The sequence below is a fragment of the Fusarium vanettenii genome (assembly GCF_000151355.1).
Source record: "Fusarium vanettenii 77-13-4 chromosome 8 genomic scaffold NECHAsca_10_chr8_2_0, whole genome shotgun sequence".
NCBI lineage: Eukaryota > Fungi > Ascomycota > Sordariomycetes > Hypocreales > Nectriaceae > Fusarium > Fusarium vanettenii.
This window is the reverse complement of record NW_003315874.1, coordinates 548048-573055: the sequence shown is the minus strand read 5'-3', so window position 1 is coordinate 573055 and position 25008 is coordinate 548048. Positions and strand designations below refer to the sequence as shown.

General features: G+C 52.0%; 6 protein-coding genes across 6 annotated transcripts; 2 read left to right on the top strand and 4 right to left on the bottom strand.

Moving 5' to 3' along the window:
• Positions 1-2480: 2480 nt before the first annotated feature.
• NhYCF1 (uncharacterized protein) lies at positions 2481-7985 on the bottom strand (the record flags this gene model as incomplete). The annotated part of the gene is made up of 7 exons (XM_003048698.1): positions 2481-2996; positions 3342-3410; positions 3520-4505; positions 4557-4660; positions 4712-6745; positions 6796-7605; positions 7677-7985. The coding sequence occupies 7 exons, from the start codon at positions 7983-7985 to the stop codon at positions 2671-2673; spliced, it is 4638 nt and encodes a 1545-aa protein (XP_003048744.1). The 3' UTR covers positions 2481-2670.
• A 946-nt stretch (positions 7986-8931) lies between these two features.
• On the bottom strand, positions 8932-9908 carry NECHADRAFT_83743 (uncharacterized protein; the record flags this gene model as incomplete). The annotated part of the gene is made up of 3 exons (XM_003048697.1): positions 8932-9214; positions 9264-9511; positions 9558-9908. The coding sequence occupies 3 exons, from the start codon at positions 9906-9908 to the stop codon at positions 8932-8934; spliced, it is 882 nt and encodes a 293-aa protein (XP_003048743.1).
• Positions 9909-10688: 780 nt separating this feature from the next.
• NECHADRAFT_47102 (uncharacterized protein) lies at positions 10689-13923 on the top strand (the record flags this gene model as incomplete). Its single annotated transcript, XM_003048884.1, has 2 exons — positions 10689-10736; positions 10786-13923. 2 exons carry the CDS (start codon positions 10689-10691, stop codon positions 13921-13923), a joined length of 3186 nt encoding a protein of 1061 aa, XP_003048930.1.
• Positions 13924-17221: 3298 nt separating this feature from the next.
• NECHADRAFT_46621 (uncharacterized protein) lies at positions 17222-18889 on the top strand (the record flags this gene model as incomplete). The annotated part of the gene is made up of 2 exons (XM_003048883.1): positions 17222-17366; positions 17421-18889. 2 exons carry the CDS (start codon positions 17222-17224, stop codon positions 18887-18889), a joined length of 1614 nt encoding a protein of 537 aa, XP_003048929.1.
• Positions 18890-19218: 329 nt separating this feature from the next.
• On the bottom strand, positions 19219-20115 carry NECHADRAFT_83740 (uncharacterized protein; the record flags this gene model as incomplete). Its single annotated transcript, XM_003048696.1, has 1 exon — positions 19219-20115. One exon carries the CDS (start codon positions 20113-20115, stop codon positions 19219-19221), a length of 897 nt encoding a protein of 298 aa, XP_003048742.1.
• Positions 20116-21542: 1427 nt separating this feature from the next.
• NECHADRAFT_83739 (uncharacterized protein) lies at positions 21543-23177 on the bottom strand (the record flags this gene model as incomplete). Its single annotated transcript, XM_003048695.1, has 1 exon — positions 21543-23177. One exon carries the CDS (start codon positions 23175-23177, stop codon positions 21543-21545), a length of 1635 nt encoding a protein of 544 aa, XP_003048741.1.
• Between the last annotated feature and the right edge of the window lie 1831 nt (positions 23178-25008).

The window sequence follows — 25008 nt, the reverse complement described above, 5'->3', positions numbered from 1 at the left end:
CCACGGCTCTTGAGCAGCCCGGCTCTTGTCTCTTGAGGTTGGCCGATCCCTCGCCAGATCCGCACTGTCCTGGCATCCAAAGCCGACAGTCCACGACTGCGATATGGGAAGGCCCCCACGCCAGAGCCCAGGGACGATTCTGGACCTTGTTGCTGCCAACTGGCAATTGCCTAACGTCATGAGCTCAACTATGGACGCCATTTCCATCGGACCCTTCTTCTCAAAATTCCGCTTACAGTTGTGGTTGGATCGCACAAGGGCCGACCGCAGGGAGGCGTCTGCTGCGCAGTAGTGTCACAACCCACGAGCTTCAGAAACAGATCCTCACAATATACAGCCGTTGCACAAGCGTGGCATGAGCTACACTATGGCTTTATTTGCTGTAGGCAAGGAGTCAACGCACTAGGGCAGCATGATGATTTACATATCCAGTGTCAGTCTTCGGCCCGCTGCCATGTTTCCACGCGACCAGCACATTTAACTCGAACTGTCTCGCCTGGTTGGTTCTGTTCGGTTTAAAGGATATTCACACAGTGATCAAGTTAACTCTCGCATGGCTACATTTGGCAAACGGCCTCCTCAACCTGGGGATACGGCCTCTCCGGTTGCTGCTTGTGCTTCCTGGTAGTCTGACTCGGGCCTCAACGTTAGGGGACAACCATTCGAAACAATGGGTTGCTCCTGTGGCCTTGAATAAGGGCGCAGAATGACTCAAGACTACTTTCTAGTCTCTGGCGATTCTTCTCTGAAGTTACTTTTTTTTAACAGAGTTCCAGTGGAATCCTTCCTACGATGAATGGAACGGTTACGAGCCAGGCCAATGCATCTAAAGAATCAGCCATGATCATCATCATGATGTTGGATCCTCGCAACTATGAAGGGGCTGGCTTGAAGGGCGTCTTGACCTACAGTCGGGACTCCTGTTGACCCAGACTTGGTAAAGACATGAGACTGTTGGTGTCATTATGATCGACGCTGCCTGCCGTCAAGCATACAGAGGCAATGCGTTCCTGGACCGTTGTGGCCGAGGTACGACAGATGTTTCTGCAACAAAAGAGTTCCTGCCAGCCCTTTGAGACTTGCATGGCTTCTATGCTGGACGTATGCCGGGTCGACATCCGGACGTCTTCGTTGGTCTCTCCTTTCACCTCCTATGTGGCCTGCGTCTTCGCCATCCCTGCATCACCACTAGCCTCCAGGATCGTACATGAAGACTTGCTCAACATCCATATCTCGTTGCTTGGCAAATAACAGATTTCGTCACGCAACGCCACCAATGGGACTATCGTCTGCAGCACTTCCCAGCATCAGTTAGGCTCGGTCAGATGTTGGCCATGGGTTGCTTGACCATGGCGCTGATTTGGTCAATGGTTTTCTGGTGACACACGTGTCTCTAGTCACCTCACTACTACGCAGGTTTACAGAGACAGAGATGCCAATCTGTCCAAGGGAAACTAGGGCCGTTACGAGACAGCACCTCAATGCTTTCTCCTACACGCTAGCGAGAGTCCTATACACCGGTGCCATGGCATTAATCTCCGCCAGGAGTCTTTGCTCAAGAAGCCATGATCAAGCTAGTTGAAGATACGGGGTACGTCAGATGCGTTGCCTCCCAAGGCTTACATTGCAACACATCAGGTTTCAGGCTCATCCGGAGATCTGGGGCATCAAGGACAAGGGCTCGAAAGGTGTCAGCAGGCAGGTTGCGCAGCTTGCACTCAGCCCCCGTCTTATTGCTCCAGAATACGGTATTGATGCCGGGGCTGGCCAGGCATCATGTTGCCACTGCGTCTAGATGTCGTCTGTTGGGTTACACAAAGACCGGCCTGGCCTAGCGCACTCTGCATTGAGCAGCACACAGACCGCTGACGCCACGGATGCCTCAACGTACGTCCGGCGCCCCGGAGAGACGGCTCCGGGGCCGTATGAGGTGTCACGGACATTCCGAATCAACTGAAACGGGGCCCAAGTCGATTGGAATCTTGGAGTTGCTATCTTACGTGATGCTACCTGTTGATGTATGTAGGTAGGTGCGGTCAAGCTGCGGGAGGCTCACTTGGTGATGCTAAGGCTCATTGGACATCCCGATGCAGTACTAGTCAAGGCATGGGCATGCTACCCCAGCAGTAAGGTAGCTTTACCTAGCAGATGGGATGGATGTGCTTGACTGCCGGCCGCCGGACTCCCTGGTCAACTCTGTGTCTCCTCAGGTTCGTTCAAGGGGGAGGGGGGCCATGATCCCTGCTCCAATCCTGACGGTCAACCAGTCACTCACCACCATCTCATCCAGGCGATGACACGCTATCACCGGGGATAATGCCAACATGTGCGGCCGCAATGGTTCGACCGCTTGCCGCTCTGTCAAGGCGGCGTGATCTACGCAGCATCAGCAAGGCTCCCCCGTCGCCGTCTTGACCGTTTCATCAGATGCTTGGAATGTGCAAGAAACAAGCAAGCGAACCCATGAAGATAATACATACGGTATAACACTTTTTTGGCCTGTTTTCCGTGCCTCGCTGCTACTCTATGCGGTGCTACATTGCGAGAAATCGTCAAACCTTTTCCAATTATACAAAAAGTTCCTCCTCTTTCGTTCGTTTACATGATCTCGCTGCATTCTGTCTTTGATCTTCCTCGCTAATACCAAAAAGAGATCCCACGTCAGTCTGTCTACTCGAGTTCCAGTCCGGCCTGCTTCATCAAGCCGTGGAAGATGCCCTCCTTCTTCAAGAGATTCGCTGGAGTATCAAACTCGACCACCTCGCCCTTATCCAGTACCACCACACGGTCGCTATCGAGGATGGTGTTCAGACGGTGAGCGACAGTGATGATGGTTCGGTTGGCAAACAGGGGTGATCGGAGGGTGCTCTGGAGCATGGCGTCGGTCTCGACGTCGACAGCGGCCGTAGCCTCGTCGAGAACCAGGATGTTAGAGGGTGTGAGCATCGCGCGCGCCAGGGAGACGAGCTGCCTCTGTCCCTGGGAGAGGTTGGAGCCTGCGGAGAAGATGCGTTAGCTGCTGCTGCTACCGAGTTTGGTGGAGGTACGAGCGCGCAACTCGAGAGCTTGCATCGTGACCGATCCGTGAGACGGAGTCACTTTGCCAAGCTACCCAGGCCACGAGACTTGATCTTCATGCGAGACGCTCATGCAAGCGAATCTTGTTTAGAAGATGGATGCATGGAACATGTTGCAAGCGTCGTGGCAAGGGGAAGGGAAGGCAAGGCATGGGCATCCGAAGGAGCCATGACGGATCGAACCAGACGGTTGGTGAACCGGTCAGACGAAATCGCCGACCGGTCAAGGAATGCCGACAGAAAGCGCATGGGGCGGCGACTCACCTCCTTCATTGATCTTGGCCTCCAGCCCACCATCCATGCTAGAAACGTGGTCCTTCAATCGTGCGTGCTCTGTAGGGCGGTTAGTTACATGTCAGCACACATGTCACACAACGTCTGCTGACAAAACATCCGCAAGGGCGCGGCGTGGTAGGGGTGCAACGTGGGTGGTTCAACTTACCGAGGACGCTCCAGAGTTCAGTGTCATCGTGGACGTGACCAGGGTCAAGGTTATCGCGGACGGTACCCTCGAAGAGAGCCGCATCCTGGGGAATGATGGCCAATCTGCGCCGGAGATCAAGCAGGCCGATCGAGGATGTGTTGACACTGTCGATGCCGATGTGGCCAGTCGCAGGCTCGATCAGGCGGAACAGGGCGAGCGTGAGGGATGACTTGCCCGCGCCTGTACGACCGACCACGCCGATCTTCTCGTGCGACTTGATATCAAGGTTGATGTTCTTGAGAACCAGGTCCAGACCCTCTCGGTACCGGGTGCTGTAGTTGACAAAGTCAACCTCGCCCTTGGCGGGCCACGAGACGGCGGGCCGGTTCTTGGCGATAATCTCGGGGGCTTCGCTAGGCAGAGCCGCATACTCGAGAACACGCTCCACCGACACGATGTTAGTCTCGACTTCGACAGTCTGGCGAACGATCCAGTTGAGCGAGGTGGTGATCTGCAGGGCATATGACATGGCCAGACCGACAAGACCAGGGCTTGGGCGTCCATAGGTGGTCACGGAGATGACGAAAAAGCCCGCAGCCGAAAAGATGACAACAGCACCGATGAACTCCAGGCGAACAGCGAGCCAGCGGTTGGCGCTGATGGAAGGGAAGTAAGCCCGCAAGTTGGCGTCGACGCGCCATTCGTTCTCAAGCTCGAAGCGCTGCTGCTGGCGGTAGGCGCGGATAGTGGTAATGCCACCGAGAGACTCTTGGAAGTGGGCGTAGATGGGACTGCGGCTCACGCTGTCGAGTCTCTTAAGCTCGCGAGAGGTCCGGAGGTAGTATCGCTGGATCCAGTAGTAGGCCAGGCTGAGGGGGATGATCAAGGCGATAAAGCCCGGCGCGGCGACCGAGATAATCATCAAAGTGAAGCCAGATCGAGCCATGTTTACAAAAAGCATGTTGAATGTCCTAGCCAAGACCTCATCGACACGGTAGATATCACTTTCGACACATTAGCATAGATCTCATTAACAGGCTTATTCATCAACTCACCTCGAGAATCGGTTCAGAATTCGTCCTGCAGGGGTAGTATCAAAGAAGGACATGGGAGACCTGAAGATGGCATTGGCCATTCGCTCGTGAAGCTTTCGAGACGCCTATTCAATAAGTCAGCTGGAGTGATATCAGAGCCATGGCACAATACGAACCTCAATTGAGCAGAATATCCACAGAATCAGGGTCTGGATGACAGTGAGGGCCGAGGATCCCATACCAGCGGCAAAGTAAATGCCAATAAACTTGCCAACGTGCTCGTTCGAGTGGTTCTTCTGGTTCTCATCGGACCACGTCTTCAGCCAGACAGAGGCAAGCATGCTGGTTGTCTGCGCAGCGAGAAGCATGAACAGGTAGAGACCGACAGCGTAGATGTTGTTCATCTTGGCGTACTCGCCATAGACAGACCATTTGACCTTGCCCTGCTCAACATGTTCCTTAGCCTGCTTAGTCTTGGAGGTACCAGCCAGCTCCTCATCAGTGAGCTTGCCACGGGGACCCCTGAAACTGGCAGTGCTGGCGCGACGGAGAGTGGCCATGCTGCTCGAGCGAGGCTTGGATCCGGGGCCGGCCTTGATAGGGGCCATCTCGGGAACCTGCTCTTGTGCCTCTTCCATTTCTTCCTTGGCCTGGCTGGAGTCGGGCTCGATAATGGTGGCCGCCTTGCTGCTCGAGGCGCTGGAGCTGGGCTCGCTGCTGTTGTTGCTACCAGATTCATGACCGGCTGTCCTGAGAAGATCCGCAACAAGACCCTTCATGGCGACCAGCTGCTTGTAGGTACCCCTTTCAGCGACTTCTCCATCCTTGAGGAGGGTCACGTAGCTAGCCTGGCGAAGAACAGCGATGGCGTTGGTAGCAAGGATACGGGTCTTCGAGGAGAGCAGACCGCGAGGACCGAGGACATTGTCAATGATATGTCGGCCAACGTGGGAGTCCACAGCAGAGAGAACGTCGTCGAGGAGGTAGATATCTGCACGGGCGTAGACGGCACGGGCCAGGGAAACACGAGCCTTTTGACCACCGCTCAGCGAGATACCTCGCTCACCGACAACGGTCTCATCGCCGTCAGGGAGCTGGGCAAAGTCGTCCAAGAGGGCACAAGCCTGAACGGTCTTCTCGTAGAACTCAGGGTCGTATCGGTAACCAAAGATGATGTTCTCCTTGACGGTGGCGTTCAAGATCCAGGTTTGCTGAGAAGCATAGGCAACAGTCCCTCGCACCTCAACAGAACCCTTGACCTTCCACAGATCACCGAGGATGCTCTGAAGGAAGGATGATTTACCAGCGCCCACACGTCCGACGACGCACGAGAGTTCTCCCTTATAGGCGGTGTAGTCGATGTCCTTGAGGGCATTCTTGTCCTCGTGTCGGTTCCAGGAGAAGGTACCATCGCGGATAATGATGCTCTCCTCACCAAGCTGCTCAGGAGCAGGCTTGATGGTGATGGCATTAGGCTGGAGCTCCTCAGCCTTGAGGAAGTCAGTGAGACGTCCAATAGCGACAGAAGCCTCGACAATCGAAGTGATGACCATGGGGAGGATAGCCAGAGGGAAAGTCAAGAGGTTGAACAGGGCCAACGCAGGGAAGACAATATCGGTGGTAAGGGGCTTATCCTGGGTAAGGACAAAGACGGTAAAGGTCGAGCAGGACACAAAGAAGGGGGCTGTTGTCCAGGTGAAGTTGGCAAAAGCCTGAGTAGCGCCGATCTTTCGCAGGTTCTTCAGCTCTTGTTCATTTCGGACATAGTTTAGCTTGTTCATGAAGGCAGAACCCCAGGCGTACAACTTGATGCTCTTCATGTTGTTGATGATCTCATTGATGAGACGGCTTCGAGCGTCCTTGTTCTTCATCTGGGTCTTCTGCATGTTCTTCATGATACGAGCGACGAGGCCCTGCACTGGCATCATGATGATCATGACGACAATGCCCGCCATCATGGACCATCCGACCAAGTTGTACAGAGAGACCATGCAAATGATAATCTGGAACGGAGCGGACCAGATCTGCTGAGCAAACTGGGTGAGATCCTGCAGACGCTGAGCATCAACAGCCATGTAGTTAACAATGTCGCCGGTTGACTTGGAGGCTCTGCCTTCGTTCGACAGCCTAAGTGACTTTCGGTAAATGGCCGAAGACAATCCACCCTTGATGTGCATACCCGTCACAAAAGCGAGCTGGAAGTATTGGTGCTGCGACCATGTCAGTAAAGAATATGTTGAGTGAGGTGCTCGACACTTACCACCATGGTTGTCTGGAAGACAGCACAGGCGAACATAGCCAGCGCAATTGCAGCACCCTGGATCACGGGCTGCTTGGTTTGGTTGGGGTCATGGTACGAATACACAAACGCGATGAGGAGACGCAACAGTTGAGGCTGGATATACTGCGAGATGTCGTTTCCGATCTTGTAGACAGCAGCCAGCATGTAGGGTCCGCCATACGCCTTGAACAGGACGATCCACAGAGAGGGGTTCTTCCGATGCTCCAGCTCGTATTGCCAGGCCTTATCGAAGCGTGATCCGGTGTTCTTAGTCTGGTCGTCCTTGGCCAATGCCCAGAGGTCATCCTCGGTCAGGAACACCTTGTAGCCATATCTCATCATCGGGGTCATCCAGGAGAAGGTCAACTGGGAGAAGGCGTTGCAGTACTCGACAGGGCACTCCTCCTCTTCCTCAATCGCTTCGTAGCCATTGGGACCAACGTTTCGCGGCCAGAGCCACTCAATGAGAAACTCGACAAGAGACAATCCAACACCAACACAATAGACGATAAAGTAGGGCAATTCCGATCGGTAGAGCTGCTGCGAGATAAGGGATCGCAGCTTGACGGCAAATGAGATAAGGAGCAGGAGCCAGTAGAAGAGGGCAACTCCGCTAGGATATCGAATGCGCGAGTGCTCGACCCATTGGATGGAGAAGACGACGCAAAGCGAAAGAATTGTCAAGAATGTGGTCAATACTCTGAAGTCGCCATACCAAATGGCTGGCATAGAGATAATCTGGATGACAAGCTGAGCAATGACGTCGACGATGATGACGGCGAGGAGGGTCTAGTAGTGGCAAGCACAGTTAGCTCAATTGAACCATGACGAAGTCCCAGTTTGTCGCGGCGGTTAATTACCTGCTTGATGTAGAATTGCGTGTTCTTGGCTTGCGATTCCTGCTGCTGCTTCCTTACGAGGAGCCACCATACGGCGAGCGATCCAAAGACGAGGCCGAAGACGGAGACGGTAGCGATCCAGACGTCGATGAAGCATGGCGTAAAATCGTATCGATGAGGGCTCAGAGGGCCCCAACCCTCTTCGTTTCCGCAGAGAGGTTGCTTGAAGGGGCTCGCAGAGAGGTAGTTGACGCCCAGCTCGCGGAGAGGGCGGAGACCCGTGAACGAGCCGGTCTCATAGAGAACCTTTTGCTCGTCGTAAAGAGCCATTGTGTCCCGTGGCTCGAGAAAGACTGCGGGGTTGCGAGTGTCTGGTGTAACTATCGCCGCATGCTAGAGCAAAGAGCTCTCGTCTCTTGCAAGGCAAGGCTGCAGAGTCGGTGGCGCGTCAGAATCGGTCGGGGCTCGGAGTTGCAGGCCGTCAAGGCTTGGGTGCGGCTCGGCAAGCTTGCGCGACGTCAGAGCGTCAGGTCGCTGTTCGCGACGGCGCAAGATGGGTCGGGATCTGCTCGGCAGGCCAAGATCTGCCTGTGGCTTGCGCTGATTGATGCTGCCAGATCCAGATCCGGTCAGCGCTTTAACGAGAGATGGAGGAGCAAAGATAAAAATTGCCTGGGCGACTTCCGACTAAAGTCCAGCCGCAGAACGAGAGCGAGAATCCTGTCGAAATGACCTGCTGATGGTTGGTAAGCTGGGGTCCTAAAAATCGTCAAAAATCCTACGTAAAGGTACGCGCTAACGCAGACCCCAGGCATCGCAGCTGGGGGGGCAGGTGGGGATGAGCATGGCAATCACGGAGATGTCGGCGATAGTTGCCTGGATTACTTGCGCTTGCGTGCTTACCTAACCCTGCAGCAATTGTATGTATCTAAGCCATTGTGAACTTACCCTGCACATTGAATGGATGGAATCATGTTGGTGTTTTGATACGACGTTTCCGGTCATTCGCTGTTTGCAGCTTCAATTAACCTTTCTGATAAATATCTTCACGTGATTTAGAGTCTCAATTGCTTTCATCTTGAATTCCTTTGTGCTATCTTGTTGAGGCGTTGTTAATGAGTCATCCTGCTTGTGTTGAAAACCCGTAATCTTACCCAGAGACGCCACGCAATCCTGACTGACTCACAGAGTTACAATAGGCACCTTAGCTCTGCGTATGGCCCCGTTCTTACAACCTGGACCTAGCAAAAAACATGACTATACTGACATAGATCAATTACTTTTCAAGAGTTCCCAGGAACTCAATCACCCGCTTGGTAAGCCATTCCTGAGCCTCAGGCTGGTCAACAGTGTGGCTCGCGCCAGGAATAAGCCCCGACAAGGGGCTAACCACTGGGTTCAGTTCTTGGTACTTCTTGTTGCGAGCTGCCTGGTCAACGCGCTCAGGCACGTACTCGTCGTTTCCAGAGTGAAGAACCAGAACTGGCTTCTCGAATTTAGCCCAATTCGCCGCAACTCTCTCCTCGTCAAGATCGGACGAGAAGTAGTCGTCATCACCTCTGTGCACGGCGTCAGCTTGTGGCAAACATACTCCACCATGGAACATACCCTGGGGCAGCAAGAGACTGGAATCGATAGGCCGAGATGGGTGCCCCCAAGACGGCGGGAATCATGTCGAAAGGCATACAGTCGCCTTCCTTTCCCTCGGCAATCATCTTGGCCGCAAGGTCAAGGCTTGGCTGAGGGTCAGGCATGATGAGGTCCAGTGTCTCGCGATCCGAGATGGGGCCTTGCATGATGAAGCCGTCGACATGCTCATTGTTGTGCTTGGCGTAGTTGGTGTACTCGATACAATCCTATAACATGTCAGAAGTTGCCAATGAAGGTGACTCGCGGACATACCTGGCAACCAGTGGAAGAACCAAACAGGACAATCTTCTCCTTGCCGATGCTTCGAAGATACTTGACCAAAGAGGAGATGTCCTCCACATCGTTGGAAAGGCTTGAGATACCAAATCCGATAAAGGAGCTGCGCATGCGGATCTCGAAAACAGAGTAGCCAAGTTCCTTGGCCTCCTCCAATCGCTGAGCTAGGAGCCGGGTGTAGGGGATAGTGTGAGGACCATCTGTGAGACCACCGATGAAAATGACAGCATTCTTAGCTGAGGCAAGTCCAATCTCGTATGCGCAAGAGGCTCGAGTCTTGGACTCGAAAGGATGAACGGTAACCGAAAAAGGACCGGAAGGAGCCATGATTGATTTATTTGCCGTGGTCTTTGTTGTCGGGGTTGAATGAGCTTTGTGGTGGTTGTTCCTTGAGAGCACAGGTGCGGAGAGCGTCTTGACAAACTAATGCGGTATATATAAGCTGCTGTCCTGGGTTTGGAACAGTGGGTCCCTCGTTCTCTTACCGAATGGTTCAATCGAGGAGACTTTGGTTGAAAGAGCCAAGTCTGTAGTTTTCCAGTGGAAACAAGCCTCTTCATGCTGGAGTTGAGAGCATTCAACTCTGTGTGTAGCTGCGAGATCGGACGGATACGATTACGATAGAGCACAGTGCATGATGACATCACCAGGCGCGGGATGGTTTAGAGGTTGCGCAGAATGCTCCTACAATGAAATAGTATTGCAGTAGAAAATGAGAGACTGGTGAATATGTAGAAACATAATTTTGTCAATTGTGTTACTTGCCCAGGTTGTTAACGCTTTGAGCTCTTGGTTGTGTTGTTGGCCTTGTTTAGCACCTTAGGACCCTCATTTGTACAGTCTTTAGAAATCTCACACTGTACAGCCACATCTCAGTTCCTAAAGATCGTGAAGTGCCCCTCCACCTTTTCTAGCTTCACAAGCGACGCTTCTCATCACATCTAAACCACCTTCTCTGTTGTCAAGCCAAGAAACTCACATAAGCATCGCTTTTGCACATTTGCCAGGGAGTTTTGGTGCATTCGCTTTCGTATTCGCTTATTCTTGATTTTGGGCTGTGGAGAGTATGCATGTGTAGCTGGTAAGAAGCTTCTCGCTTCACCTACAATGGCATCTACACCCAGCAGCCAGGAGAGGAATGAGTTCTTCCAAAAGGTTAGCTACCTTTCTATTCACTGCTCGAAAATATCTAACAAATGAATAGCTCAAGCCATGCTGCGTCAAGATCAGCCAGCTGGCCATACGGGAGGCCGACAATCCAGCTTCCGCTCGCGAGTTGACTGAGCTCACAGGGCAAGTACTGGAAATTCTGAATGAGCAGATCCGGCAAAATCCGTTTGCACTTGACGAAAAGCTCTCCGAATATGTCTTCTTCCCGCTCTACCACATCTTCCGTCAGATGGATCAGTATCCTATGCCCTTGATCGAAAACTGCATCAAGGCACTCGCCATCTTGATCACTCACGGATGGAAGACCAAAATTTCTGCAGAGCTAGTGAAACAAATATTGAGTCTTCTGACCTTTATACTGGACGGAACACCTGGCTCTGCCCCAAAACGACCTGTGGTCGAGGAGACGGCGCTGGAAGCTTTTCGTGGGTTGACTGCCCTTTTCACCACAGCTGGCACGTCCACCACGGCAGCATCGGGACTCTCGGAAGCAGAAACGATACCTGCGCTCGGCCACGGTGTCACTGTCATGCTGGATGGGGTTGTCAGTGGCGCAACACCCCAAATACAACAAGAAGCGTTGCGAGCCTTGCAAGCCGTGTACCGCACCATCAAAGAGCCTGCTGCGCTGGCTAGTTTTCTTCCAGGTACTGTATCTTCGCTGGCAAAGGTTGCATCCTTACCGAAGGGATACAAAGGAAACGTTCTTGCAAAGTGTCTCGAGACCGTGAGTCTGGTGTTGACAACCGTTCTGGCTGATCTTAAGACACGGTCAATACTTGCCAAGTCTGAGGCTGAACAGGAGGATGAAGACCATGACAACAAGATTCTCTCTCCTTCATGGCTCAAGGCATCCACCATCCAGGTGAAGAAGGCACTCTCTACGATGATGAGGCTACGAGCCCATGATTCTGCCGAAGTTAGGTCTGCCCTCAACAAACTTTGTGTCATCATCTTGGATGAATGCCACAAGACCCTGGACAACTGCGCGAATATCTTGATCGAAACGGCAGTCGTTCTTGGGGAGACAGAGGAAAAGACATCCCTGACACAAACCAGCCTGCAGGATCTCGTTAGCATCTATCCAGAACTCGGCGAGATCGTCAAGACTACCGCCTACAACTGGATGTCTAGTCTGTCGCGTTTGATGCAAGGGGCAGACGAACAAGCGAAACGAGACGCGATACGCAACGTTTTGAAAGCACTCGAGCTACTCAGAAGCCTACACATACAGTCGTCGACTCTCGAAGATTCAATGTCGACCATGCTTCGGGACAGCGTTATTTCACTTGTTCAAGCATCGAAGATTCAGCCAACAAACGAGATCAACGATGTGAAATTGATTGCTGGGGGAGATTCAAGCGAATACAGGGACGCACAATACCAGCCGATTCTTCTACCTTCCGAGAGCCAGAAAGATATTCGGGGTGAGATGGCGTCGCTTATTTCTTTCCTTGGCTCGTCCTCCCAGAAAGTGAGGCTCGCAAGCAGTATGCTGGAGCAGGCCCAAGAGTCTGGAAACTCAGTGGGGCAAGTTTGTGCCTTTTGGCTTTGCTTCCAACTAGTCAAGGCTAGCCATAGTGCTTCAGCAGAGGAGGACATGTTCTTGAACCTATCATCTCTCAGCGACCCGGCTGGGGATGTGGAGGGCGTTTTCAACGAGCTGTATACGACGGCAGTGCAAATTCTCGACCGCCACACAGAGGTAGAGCCTGTTGATTGGCGACTGGAAGCTCTTGCTTTGGAGGTTACTGCCTACACAGCCCAGAGATCAGGAGAATCATTTCGACCAGAATTGATTGATGTGTTGTTTCCAATCGCAACATTCTTGGGGTCTAGTAGCCAAGGCCTACAGAAGCACGCTATCGTCACGTTGAACAGCATAGCAGCTTCATGTGGATACTCCAGTGTTTCGGAGCTCATAATCAGCAACGTTGATTACATGGTCAACTCTGTCTCTCTGCGGCTGAACACTTTGGATATCTCACCAGCATCGATCAATGTCTTGACTATGATGATCCGATTAGCAGGCCCTCGACTAGTTCCTTACCTTGACGACGTCATTGACTCCATTTTCGGAGCGTTGGACAACTATCACGGTTACCCGGTGTTTGTGGAAAACCTCTTTAGTGTGCTTAAAGAGGTGGTGAATCAAGGTGTTCGTTCGGACATGCTCTTGCTAGAACACCAGACGAGCTCAAAGCCAGACCACCGAAAGAAAGCACAGAAGACGGATGACATATCTTCTCTCTTGGATAGCCTGGCAAAGAGAAAAGAGAGAACTTCTCGCGACGAGACAGAGACAGATCAAGTGCGCGGCCACCCAAAAATACCTTGGAAGAAGGAGGACAAGAAGGAAGACGACGACGAAGAAGGGGCAAATCCTCCAGCCGAGGAAGAAAAACCTCCAAACTCTCAAACGTACCAGTTGCTGCTGAGAGTGGCAAACCTAACCCAGCACTATCTGACATCCCCGACGCCAACACTGCGGAGGTCACTGCTGGAGCTGCTGACGACGGCATCTACAGCTCTGGCTCCCGATGAGGACGCATTCTTGCCACTGGTCAACTCGATCTGGCCTGTGGTGATTGACAGGCTGCATGATCCTGAAGCTTATATCGCGGTCGAGGCGTGCCACGCTCTGGCTGGGCTCTGCGCAGCAGCAGGAGACTTTCTCAGCTCTCGGTTCAAGACGGACTGGGCCGATTGGCTTCGGGGTTGGTGTCGCAAGGCTAAGCTTGAAGCTTCCGGGCGACCGGGGCAGACCAAACCCCGTGGGGAAGTTAGGATTACGCGGGGACGAGAGAGCGACGATAGCCGAATTGTGATGCCCCTGAGGAGCGGAGGCAGCTTCGGTGGCAACCCGCAGGCGGTGGCACCGTACTCTGGTGGTGACCTGGGGAGATTTGCATCGCCGGCGCGAGTGTGGGAGGCCACGATCGAGCTATTGACAGCAATAGTGTCGCACGTTCACGTGGATGAGGACATGTTTGACGACATTCTGGACCTACTGTCAGATGTTTTGGAGCGCAACGTCAGGGTGCGGGAGGCATTGGAGGCTGTCAACGGGGACGCGGTGTGGCTGGTACGATACGAGCGAGGGAATGTCGAGCCTCTACCAACACCTCAGATGGATGGCATTGTATTTGCTGCCATGGCAATAGCTCAGTAAAGGTAGAGACTGCAGTATCAAGGCTTTGGAATGATGATGCAAGCCGGCACACTCGTTGCCGGCCAAGGGACTTGGCCTTTCCGTGATTAGCTATCAGCAAAGCATGCTAGAGACGCCACCTGGCAACGAGTTTCCTAATTGGCACATTTACAGAGAAAGATTTACGTCAAGGTTTCAACGGGAACTAGTCTGCACGAGTTGGTTGGTGGTTTAAATGACATTCAGGCAGATATGCTTTGGCGTGATAACCTCGGTGTAGACATGCAGAAGTCTGCTGACAGCTCTGCGGGAGATTTGAGTATCTTTTAGCAGGCTGGAAGAAGTAGGTAAGATGCGAATCCATTCAGCCAGATATTTGGTATCTGTTTAGTTGATCCTGGTTTCTGGGCCTTTAGTAGTCGTTGACACACAGGCAAAGATAACTCATCTGAAGAAGCTCTTACAATGGCACCTATACTATACATTATAATACTGTACCTGCCCTAGGATAGGGGGAGGGATCTACGGAAAGTCAAGTCACATGCGACTATGCTTAACCTACCTAGGTGTGGCGAGGATGACACGAGTGTCAGTACAGTAAGAGAGAACTTACCACTCCCTTGGGCCAGCTACCGTCGCAATGCCCTAACGAAGCGAATCCCGACAAACTAGAGTAAAACAGCTGAAACCCGTACCCAGGATGGACATTTGCCAATCATGCCATGGAGCGTCTCTGGAATGGTCAGTCAGAACCGGCATCACCAATGCCGGTGGTACGATTCATTATGTCTCGCGCGGCTCGCGGGGCTAGCAGGCCATGCTAGGGGCGCCACCGGACAAACCGTCCAAGGGCTTTTTGGAGTACAGTAGCCGCGATGGCTTCTTCGTGGATCGAGAAGTTGAATAGTTCAACAGATTGATCCGATGACAGGACAAGCTTACGTGGGGAAAAAATAAAGAGGCCAAGGCCTAGATCTTGATGGTGGACGGTTCCGCAGTGGGAACATTGGCCAAACTTCTCCGCACCGACCAGACCATGGGGTCCTGAGCAGGCCTCATGGGTATGGGTCTCTATTCACACCTTCTTCAAGGGGCTAGCGTCGTGAGGCTATTAGTTGGAGTAGCACGTATCCCCCTCCGAAATGTATTGGATCCCCTCTGGTCTGACCCCTTTCCCTCTCGTCCATCTTACAGTACCCCAGATACGCGGTCGCATCATGACCGCAGAAGGGCAAACGATTTCGTAATGGAATCTCGAGTTTAACAGTCTCGACTCTGGGGGAGGATCCTCCTACAGATCGCTCCCCGGATTCTGGGTCCTCGTCGTGACCACTGCGCTCAGATGGTTGAATCTCCATTTCCCCAGAAAAGCCAAGAGATGGGTTTGGGAGGGGCTGAGCCTCACACGCGCGCCTGTTTGAACGTGAGGGGAAAAAAAGCAACCTGGTGAGGAGAAGAAGAGGAGAGCTACACAACACACATACACACACTTCGCTGCCGCCGCTGATATCAGTGGCATCGGCCAATCAAGGGGTCCCCGATGATATCAGCCATAGTGTTCGATACGCTCGTCTCATGGAAGAGATAGCACCCCTGTCTGGCGTCGCGACAGCTGAAGAGAAAACAAGAGGGAGGGGGGGGGATGCCTCCAACTCGGTTGGTGCAAGCCTAGATTTTGTCAATTAATCCACCCTGGCCATCCCACCGGAGGCTTGGTCGATTTTGGCTTGTTGGAGCGGAGAGGGATCCAATCAGAGGCATAGAGTAAAACAGGTCAGAGATGCAGTCTAGAAGCCTTCTAGCGTCGGTGACTAGCTCGAGGCTTGCTACCCTCCCTCACAAGAAAACACGAGACATGTGTGTGTGCCAAGTAGATTTGGCGTTGAGATGTGTCCTTGGCAATCGCCGAGACGGCTTCCCGAGATGCCAAGGTCTTGTCCTGCAAGGCACTTTACTTGGCATCGCGAGATGGCATCTTGGGATAACCAAACAGTCGGTTCCTCTCAACCAAAACATGGACTCTTTCAATTTGAAGTCCGTCTCGTGTTGATTGAACCGGGTTTAGAGGTCAAGACAAGGAATACACATCATCATGACCTTCCCAAAGCAGCCCAGCTTGCTTATCGTTTGTGGACATGGTGTATGAAGCCCGGAGGAGGGGGGGGAAAGAGGATCACATCCTTGGTGGCCCCATACCGGGCACCTAACGACATTGCTCCAGTCCAAAGATCCATGAATCTTTTGGACAAGGGCGGCCCAACGGAAAACAACCGAGAGGTTCTTTACGGTCAGTGGCTGCGGCGGCAGTTGAAAGAGGCGTGCCAACGTCGAGAGGCCAAGGAATGTTGCGTGACGAGGTGCATCAGCAGTGCATAAACAAAAATCCCCCAAAACAAGCAGAGTAAAGAAAAGAAAAGCCACAATGTGAAAATTCAGACTTGATTGTCCGAGTCATGATCATCATGGCATTCAATCTCCCTCTTTCAAACAAAGCAGACTCAAAAGAACAAGCGATAAGCGCCTCCAAGCCGAACCGGGCCGGTAAACACCCATGACACGACCGGCACGACGACTCTCTCGCTCTCGCCGAACAACTTGTTACAAGCTAGCAGGCTAAGCGCGACGGGCGGCACCGAGATAGGGGCAAACTAAAATGGGGAGGAACCAGTAGACTAGTAGAGGCAAACGAACGAACGGATGGTGGGTGGGAAAATCTTGTATCCACCCACGATACGCGGTGGGGGAGAGACAGAGGACGAGGCCTTGAGAATGGGGTCGCGACTCGACGCTTTGGTTGTGTCTCTAAACGGGGTCTAAGAATACCAAAAATGACATTGCAAGAATGTTCAAGGTCTATTCTATAGAATTATCCTCATCTTCATAATTTCCTCTTTAAAATCTGGGGTATCATCACATCCTTAAACCATGCCTTCTCAGCCTTTTCTGTCCACAACCCAAGCTTGCGCACCCTCTTTAGCCTCAAAGATAAACTCTCCGGGGCCAACGAGCAGGATAGGCAGCTGCTTTTCTCAACCCGGTTAGAGTCCCCGGGGCCTGACCCTGCACACCATCGCCCCAGGTGATGGGTCACCCTCCATCTTTTGGGGCCAACTCCCCGGCGCCACTCTAGACCAGGAGGGGAGGGGGAGCATCAGCATCTTGAACACGACCTTACAGGATATCACATAGAGACACCTTCTGGAACGGATACAAATAGACACCCTTCCTCCCCTCCGTTTCTGTTTTCGAAGGCCAAGAGCTTCATCACTCTCATCTCTACATCCCCTCTCTACCTTTTCTCACTTACACCATCAACATCATGTCTTCCACACCTCCCGCCGACTACGGCAAGGAAGCCGTCACCGACGTCCGATCTTCTCAGGATGTCGAGGCTGGTGAGACCACTCAGACTGGTTCTCTCCAGAGAGATCTCAAGAACCGCCACATGCAGATGATTGCCATCGGTATGACCTCAACTCCACCACCCCTGGAACTCAACAACTAACCAACAACAACAGGTGGCGCAATTGGTGCTGGTCTTTTCGTCGGTTCTGGTGGTGCCCTTCAGAAGGGTGGTCCTGCCTCTCTCGTCATCGGTTACATGATTATCGGTGTCATGCTTCTCTGCACCTGTTTGGCCCTCGCCGAGATGGCCGTCCTCTACCCCATCAACGGAGCCTTCTTCACCTACATCTGCCGATTCGTCGATCCTTCCTGGGGCTTCAGTATGGGTGTACAATACGCTCTTGCCTGGTTAACTGTCCTTCCTTTCGAGCTGATCGCTGCCTCCATCACCATCAAGTTCTGGAGAGAAGATATCAACATGGCAGTGTGGGTTTCAGTCTTCCTGGTCGCCCTCATCATCGTACAGATCTTCGGAGTCCGCGGCTACGGAGAAGTCGAATTCGTCCTCAGTATCATCAAGATCTGCGCCTGTGTTGGTTTCATCATCCTCGGTATTGTCATCAACTGCGGTGGTGCCGGCGACAAGGGATACATCGGCGCCAAGTACTGGCACGACCCCGGTGCTTTCACCACCTTCAAGGGTTTCTGCAGTGTTTTTGTCGTTGCCGCCTTCTCCTTCGGTGGTACTGAGATGGTTGGTCTGGCCGCTGCCGAGTCTGCCAACCCTCGCAAGTCCATCCCCATGGCTTCCAAGCAGGTCTTCTGGCGAATTGCCATCTTCTACATTCTGAACCTGTTCATCGTCGGTCTCATCCTTCCCGCCAACGACCCTCGTCTCATGGGAGCCAGCGGTGCCAACACCAAGGCCTCTCCTTTCGTTCTTGCTATCCAGGATGCCGGTATCAAGGTCCTCCCCAGCATCATGAACGCTGTCATCACCATCTCCGTCCTCAGTGTCGCCAACTCTTGCACTTTCGGCTCTACCCGAACCATCCAGGCCATGGCTGAGCGCAACATGGCCCCCTCCTTCTTCAAGTACATCGACTCCAAGGGCCGCCCCCTGTACTGTGTCCTCCTCCAGATCGCCTTCGGTCTCCTGGCCTACATTGGCGCTGCCCCCAGCGGTGGTGAGATCTTCGGCTGGCTCCTGGCTCTTACTGGTCTCGGCTTCCTGTTCGTCTGGGGCAGCATCTGCCTGGCCCACATCCGCATGCGCTCTGGTATGCGTGCTCAGGGCTTCAACATGGATCTCATCCCTTACAAGACCCCCTTCGGTGTCTTTGGCAGCTACTTCGGTCTTGGCCTCAACATCCTCGCCCTGGTCGCCTCCTTCTACACTGCCCTCTACCCTGCTTCCGGCGCCTCCCCCAACGCCGAGGCCTTCTTCAGCTCCTACCTCGCCTTCTTCACCGTCGCCCTCTTCTACTTTGGCTACAAGATCTTTACCCGCCAGTGGCGCATGTACATCCCCTCCTCCGAGATGGATCTGGCCACTGGTGCTGTCATGCTTGACGAGCCTGAGCCTAAGGAGCCCCTTGTCTGGTCCCAGCTGCCCAAGAGGGCCCTCCGAAACCTGTTCTAAGTGGTTTGATTGCGAATGAGATGGAGAGATACCCATATATGAAAGCGGAAGAAGTAACAATTGTACATTTTGGACTGTAATATCCTTCAACGTTTAATATCAGCGAGGCGGGTAGCGTTCTTAGCATATTCTGCAAATAGAAACAATACGCACGTGCAATTTCTTAAAATATCTCAAATGTTTCTGCCATGTGATGTGATTTCAACGGTTTTAGGTTTCCATTCATAGCTGAAGTGTCCACTACTTGTCATAAGCACTCAGGTGTTTTATGATGAGCTTTTCTACCCCTTGTCCTAGGGCCAAACCACCTGACTCTGCTCTGGAGAAGCCTACTCGGCTCCATCGAGGCAGGCCTTGAGAGCCTTCTGACGCGCCTTCTCAAGCGCGGCAATCCCATCGAGACATGCATTGTTGAGGGTAGAGATGGCCGCCTGGTAGGTACCGCAAACCTTGGTGAGCTCTTCCTCATGAGCCTTCTTGGTATCCTCCATCTCCTTTCGGTGGCCCTCGCGAATAGACTTGATGGTATCTTCAGCGTACTTCTGGACTTTCTTGAGCTCTGGCTCGTGAGACTTCCGCAACTCATCGACGGCATGCTGATGAATCTTGGTGTTGGATTCAGCCGCGGCGCGAACCGAAGCAAGCTGCTGTTCAATGTTGCCAAAGATCTTGGAAACATCTTCCGGCTTAGAAATGAGAGGCCCGTCCACCTGGTTCACTGGGCCAGTCTCAACGGGGGCTTCCTTGGCTGGGAGGTTGCGAGATCTCTTGGCAAGAGGGTACACGCTCTGTGTCGGCTCGGGGGTCCAGGCACGCTTAGAGAGCTCCGTAGCCTGTCTGAAGCACTCCCCCAGTCTCTTCTGCTTGATGAAGCGATTCTGCTGGAAAGCGTGGGTAGTCGTAGGCCCGCTGACATTGGGCTCCCACTTTGCAAGATCGGCCTGTGGGAACTTGATCTGGGCAACGGCGGCGTATCGAGAGTAGAAGAACTCCTTGGGGAAGAGGACCTTGTACGTGGTCACCTCTGCCCAAGTGTCGGGCTCAGGAAGGTCGGTCATGACCTTGACCTTGCCTTTGTAGACAATCTCAGTGATTCCAATCCATGCTTGCTTCTCCTTTCGCGACAGCTTCTCTGCTCCCCAGTCGAGCCAGTGCTGCTCCATTAGGCCGAGGAATAGTTCCTTGTTCAGGGTTTTCTTGTCGTCTTTGACTTCCCAGAGACCCATGTTGACTGGTGCTTGGGGGGTCAGACTCAATTCTCCTATAATCTGGATCAGTGCTGCTGAGCAAGGCCCCATGGGTCGATGTCCTACCCGTGAAGGATGGAGATTGTTGAGGTATTAGCTTATCTAGCTCCACTCGAGGCCTGCGAAGGAGATGGCAGAGGTGATTAGGTGGTCCAAATAGGTGGCTGAAGTGGCAAAGTCCTTGAGCGAGAGTTGAGACTTGCAGGTGGAAAGGGGTTGAAGGTTGCAAGTGATGAGAAGGGTTGAAGCTTCAACGGGATTGATCAAAGTTTATGATGATGGGAGAGCTGGCTGCAGAAGAAATAGATACCGGATGATAATTTGGTAGGGAATAGAAGACTTGAATGGCCCTGATTAAAGATGAAAGTCTGCGTAGGGATGATATATAATGTAGATGACTTCACTCTAGTATTGTCTAAGTGATGTACTACAACTGGCGTATAAGCGCCCGGGAAACTCCTTGATGTCTCAAGATACCAGTGCTTCATCTCGAATTTCTGCTCATATTCGGTAACCCTATTGCGACGAGTGCGAAAAAAGGTGAGTGACTGGCAAAACCCGCTCCTCTTTCGTCTCGCAATTTCACATATAGACCATGGTGTTGAGGTCTGTCAGACTGTCCAATAAAACCAACATGATGATGAAAATTGGTAAATTAAAGGCTTGTAGATAGCCTTGATAATAGATGAACTTTATTCGTCTCTTTAGAGTGCTCTTGTTGAAGATTCCCGGTGAGATTCCCGTGGTACCTGGGAGAGGGGCATTCCCACTTGAACAAAGTCGATGCCTCCCACCCTTAATTTCTGTCAAGATGTAACTATCAAGTACAACCTTCTTTTCCTTCTTACCAAAAGCCACACAATGTGCTCTTTATTTTATCTAATGGGACTCTCCTTTGGGACTTCTTCCTTGATGATCCAGGGAGAAGATATTTACCACGCCGATTTGGTCATTTGATATTAGTACATCCATGGCTTGTGTCTTATGGGATAAGTAATTGAAAGAACTCCATGAGAGCATTACTTTGGTTTAGATCTCTTTCTTGCAATTATGGATTACTATGATATTAAATGAGATCAGATGATCGTAAGAATTCGTGAAGGGTGGCCCTGTTAGAATGGACAATCTCTACCAAGGCGAGTATTTTCATTACCCATTGGCATGATCACTGCCTCTAAAGGATATTTTAATGCCTACGGGTAGCAATAAGCGCTGAATAAATCAGATTTGTAAAATTGTTGTAAATCGATTTGTACTGAAGCGAAAGTCTAGAAATACAGAAGCCCCGTCCAAAACCCCTGAATTCTCGAGTCCTCAATCTTGGCTTTTGCGCCTACACCCTTTGCGATTTTCCTCTCCAAGCCACCAGCTTCGGCTCCCAGAAGGCACAAATCACCACTTCATACTCAAGGCTCAACCTCTGAGTATCTCCGTTTTCTCCTGAAAACGATCCTTGGCGACGTCTTTGAGACCGCCTCGGGGGGTTGGAGACACTGCGCCAGCAGTTCGGAATCCTTATCGTCCAGGATCTGAGGCACGTAGACGTGGAAAACGATGAAGGCAATCAGCAGACTCTCTGGATCAATCTTGTTTACCGTAGCTGCCATTTCGGAAAACTTTTCGTCGTCCAGTCTTGTTTGCCAGGGGCGCTTCTCGGCCAAAGCCCGTCTCTGTTTCGCCTTGTCTGAGTCGAAGCAGAAGCTGGGAAGCAGAGTGTCGCCCATCTTTGGAAGCAATACCAGCCAGGTATCCACAATAGATGGACACTTTGGACTCACGCAGATGCTTGCATCAAGAATCTGTTGGATGATTTTGACCAAGGCCTCTCTGTCAGCCTCATCTCTGGGGCCCACGAACAATGGCTCCTGGGACCTCTGAACAGGCAAGCGCTCAGGAGTCAGTTTTGATTTCAAGTTCTCTGTCACCATCTTCCATAGTTTGGTGATCTCTGACGACACAATGTGTCGTTCGTTCCCGTGTTCATATCGCATCCAATGGACAATTTGGACTAGGGTGCCCCTAGAGACTCGATCTTCGAGGAGAATGACAAGACATCGTCCATGATCCAACCATCGCCGGAGGTCTTGAGATGCTAGCCGTGCAGAAATCTGTGATGAGTGGACAATTTTATGGTGTTCAGTCAAGTCTTGACTGGCTCGTAGAATCCAGGGTTGCCATAATGAGTTGTGTTGACGAGACCATAGCCAGAGCTTGTCCTTGACATCTCTTGGGAGAACGAGGAGGAACTTGTAAGTAAGCCACTCATTCAACGGCTCTCTGAGAGCGGCTTGGTCATGGTGCTCACTCCCAAGCTTCGCCAGCACCTCTTTTCCCTTCTCCATGGCTTCTTCTCGGCGAGTGATGGCGAGTCTCGGGACCATCTGCTCCTGAAGCCAACTCTGACGCGGGATTGTGGCTTTCAAGATGCGAAGATGAACGAAGAGTGAGAGGGTAACGGATTGCAACGGGTAGGCAGTGCATGGTAGCAGGCCGCTTAGGTCTGTCTTCTTCCCCTGTTGCATGGGGTGAACAATCGATCCACGTGGGAGTGTGGAGACGAATTGGCGTGCTGATGTTGCCCAAAGGTCGATGGCACATCCAACCCAGTCCCAGAGATTACTCTCGTTGAAAGTGTTGATGAGTGGGCTGTCCTTTTGAATTTGCATCCGGGGTAGGCTGAGCGCTGCTGCAGCTGCGACGGCCACGGGAGCATTGATCATCCAAAACTCAACTGGGTTAGCTGGCCTGGCTGCGAGCGCCACTGACCGCAGGGCAAACAGGCCAGCCAGGACGTACCGATGCTTCTCCCATTCCCTGAAGTTGGTAGCATGAATGACATCTGTATCCTTCACCATGTCAACACAGGCTTGGAAGCAGGTCGAGTGATCCGTTGGGTTTCTTCCAGCCGGCCTGAACACTTCGCAAACCATTTGGTTGATTATGGCTTCTATATCTGCCTCATGAAGATCATCGACCTCTATATTCCCTAGCATCTGGTCGAAACGCTGCTCTTCATCGTCGCTTGAGCCACTGGAAGACATGGTGGAGAGTCGCTGTCGTTGAAGAAACAACGCATTGATACCCGGGGCCTTTCAAACGGCCAGTTAGAGCCTTATTTCAAGAGTTCGAGCGGTATAAGATGGTGTTGAGAAGCTCACCTCGAGATCCTTCAGCATCCACTGAGCGACGTACTCCAGGTGGTCCTCGGTTCTCGTTTCATCAAGGCGGGCCCAGAGTCGGCAGGAGATGAGTTGAGGGACGACCCGCGGACAATACTCCACAGGCGAGAGGGGTGAGAGAGTGTCAGGACGGATATTGAACTCGAGTCGGATGGTGGATGGAACGAAGTGGCGTTGGTACGAATGGGAGGTGGAAATTGGCCCCAGAGCAGTTGGTGTTGCGGGAGGGGGAAGGAGGATTCAAGGAGGAGGGTAGGGTATGGTTGATGAGGGTTGAGGCTTTTGCTCTGAGTGATGGAAACGAAAAGAGAGACAAGGTCAAGAGTAGGTAAACATTTGTTAGATCTCCGTTTTACAGTGACATAACCGCCCAATTCGGGTGATTCTCAAAAATCTTGCCTCCTCGTACCTGCCTTGCGGCAGAAGGTACCCAACTGACCCTGTTGGGCTTTGTGAGTGAATCATGAACAATAGCAAACGACATCTACTACTCTGGTGAATGTTTTAATTCAGAGACAGTGCCCGGACAGGAGGTTTCTAGAACAGAGGATTACGCCGATGCAGCAGCTTGGGTGGTAACTAACACCTTAAACGCTCCCAGAGACACTGCCTGTGAATGAATGAACTTACCCGCAACTAAGTATTAGTTTCAGTAATACCTCTAACACTCTGAGAGACACTGTCTTATGAAATGAAGAATATTAATCTTTTATAATCCTTCTGTAAATATACTCTCTCGTAATTTCCTACGGGAATAAACATGGATCGCCGCCCTGTAAACGCGGCAGCATGTCCCTACATAGGACAAAAAGGTTTACCTGGCAAAAATTATCCCAAGGAACAAAAGACATAACATTGATAACCCTCCCATAGATCTTTCTTTCGCATGGTCATCCAGCCTACACACATCGGAATTGCTGAAAGCAGAGACAACAGATTCCACCGCCATGGTTTACGCCAAATATAACCTTGGCACGCGAAATAGAAAACAAAGCTGACCCTTCACACAGGTTCTACGCGGCGAGTGGTCTTGTAATATTTTACCTGCGTGTCTATTAACCTTCTGGGATGCTTCTTATACTACACCTAATGAATAGATAACGTCACGGCAGTCTTATACCTTACCCTGTTCCTATTACTCTCGCAAAGATAATGCGTCAGTATGACTAGGTCTGTCATAATCTTATGCTCTGAGTACTTCTTTTCAAGGCGAGATCTAGTGTTGGTCAAAGTATCTCACTGGGAAGGACGACATGGATATCCATTTTCGGCTGAGTTGTTAGATCAGGCTGTACAGTTGATATCCACACTGATGAGTCCTACGAGACGTTCTCCAAGTCAGACATCAACAAGATTATTCGAGAGCTACCCCGAGCTCCCAAGTTGAATAACCATTTGCCTAATCCATCAGAGCCCAAGACACTACCATGGGGGTGGCGAAGAAGAGCAGTGCCTTTAAGGGCGAGGCGAGCGTCTTTTGTCTCTCCAAATGCCCCCTTGTCTGAAAGTTATTATCAAGAACCTACTCAGCAGCAGGGGCCAAGACGCCAATCCTCGCCCTGAAGGCCCCATGGATATTAGAAGCGACAAGTATAGACTTACAGGTTCAGAGGAGGGGGTAGATGCTCCAACAAGGGGCAGTGAGGAGGAGGCTGGGTCTGGTAATGGTGGTGGCAGTAAAGAGGAGGACCTC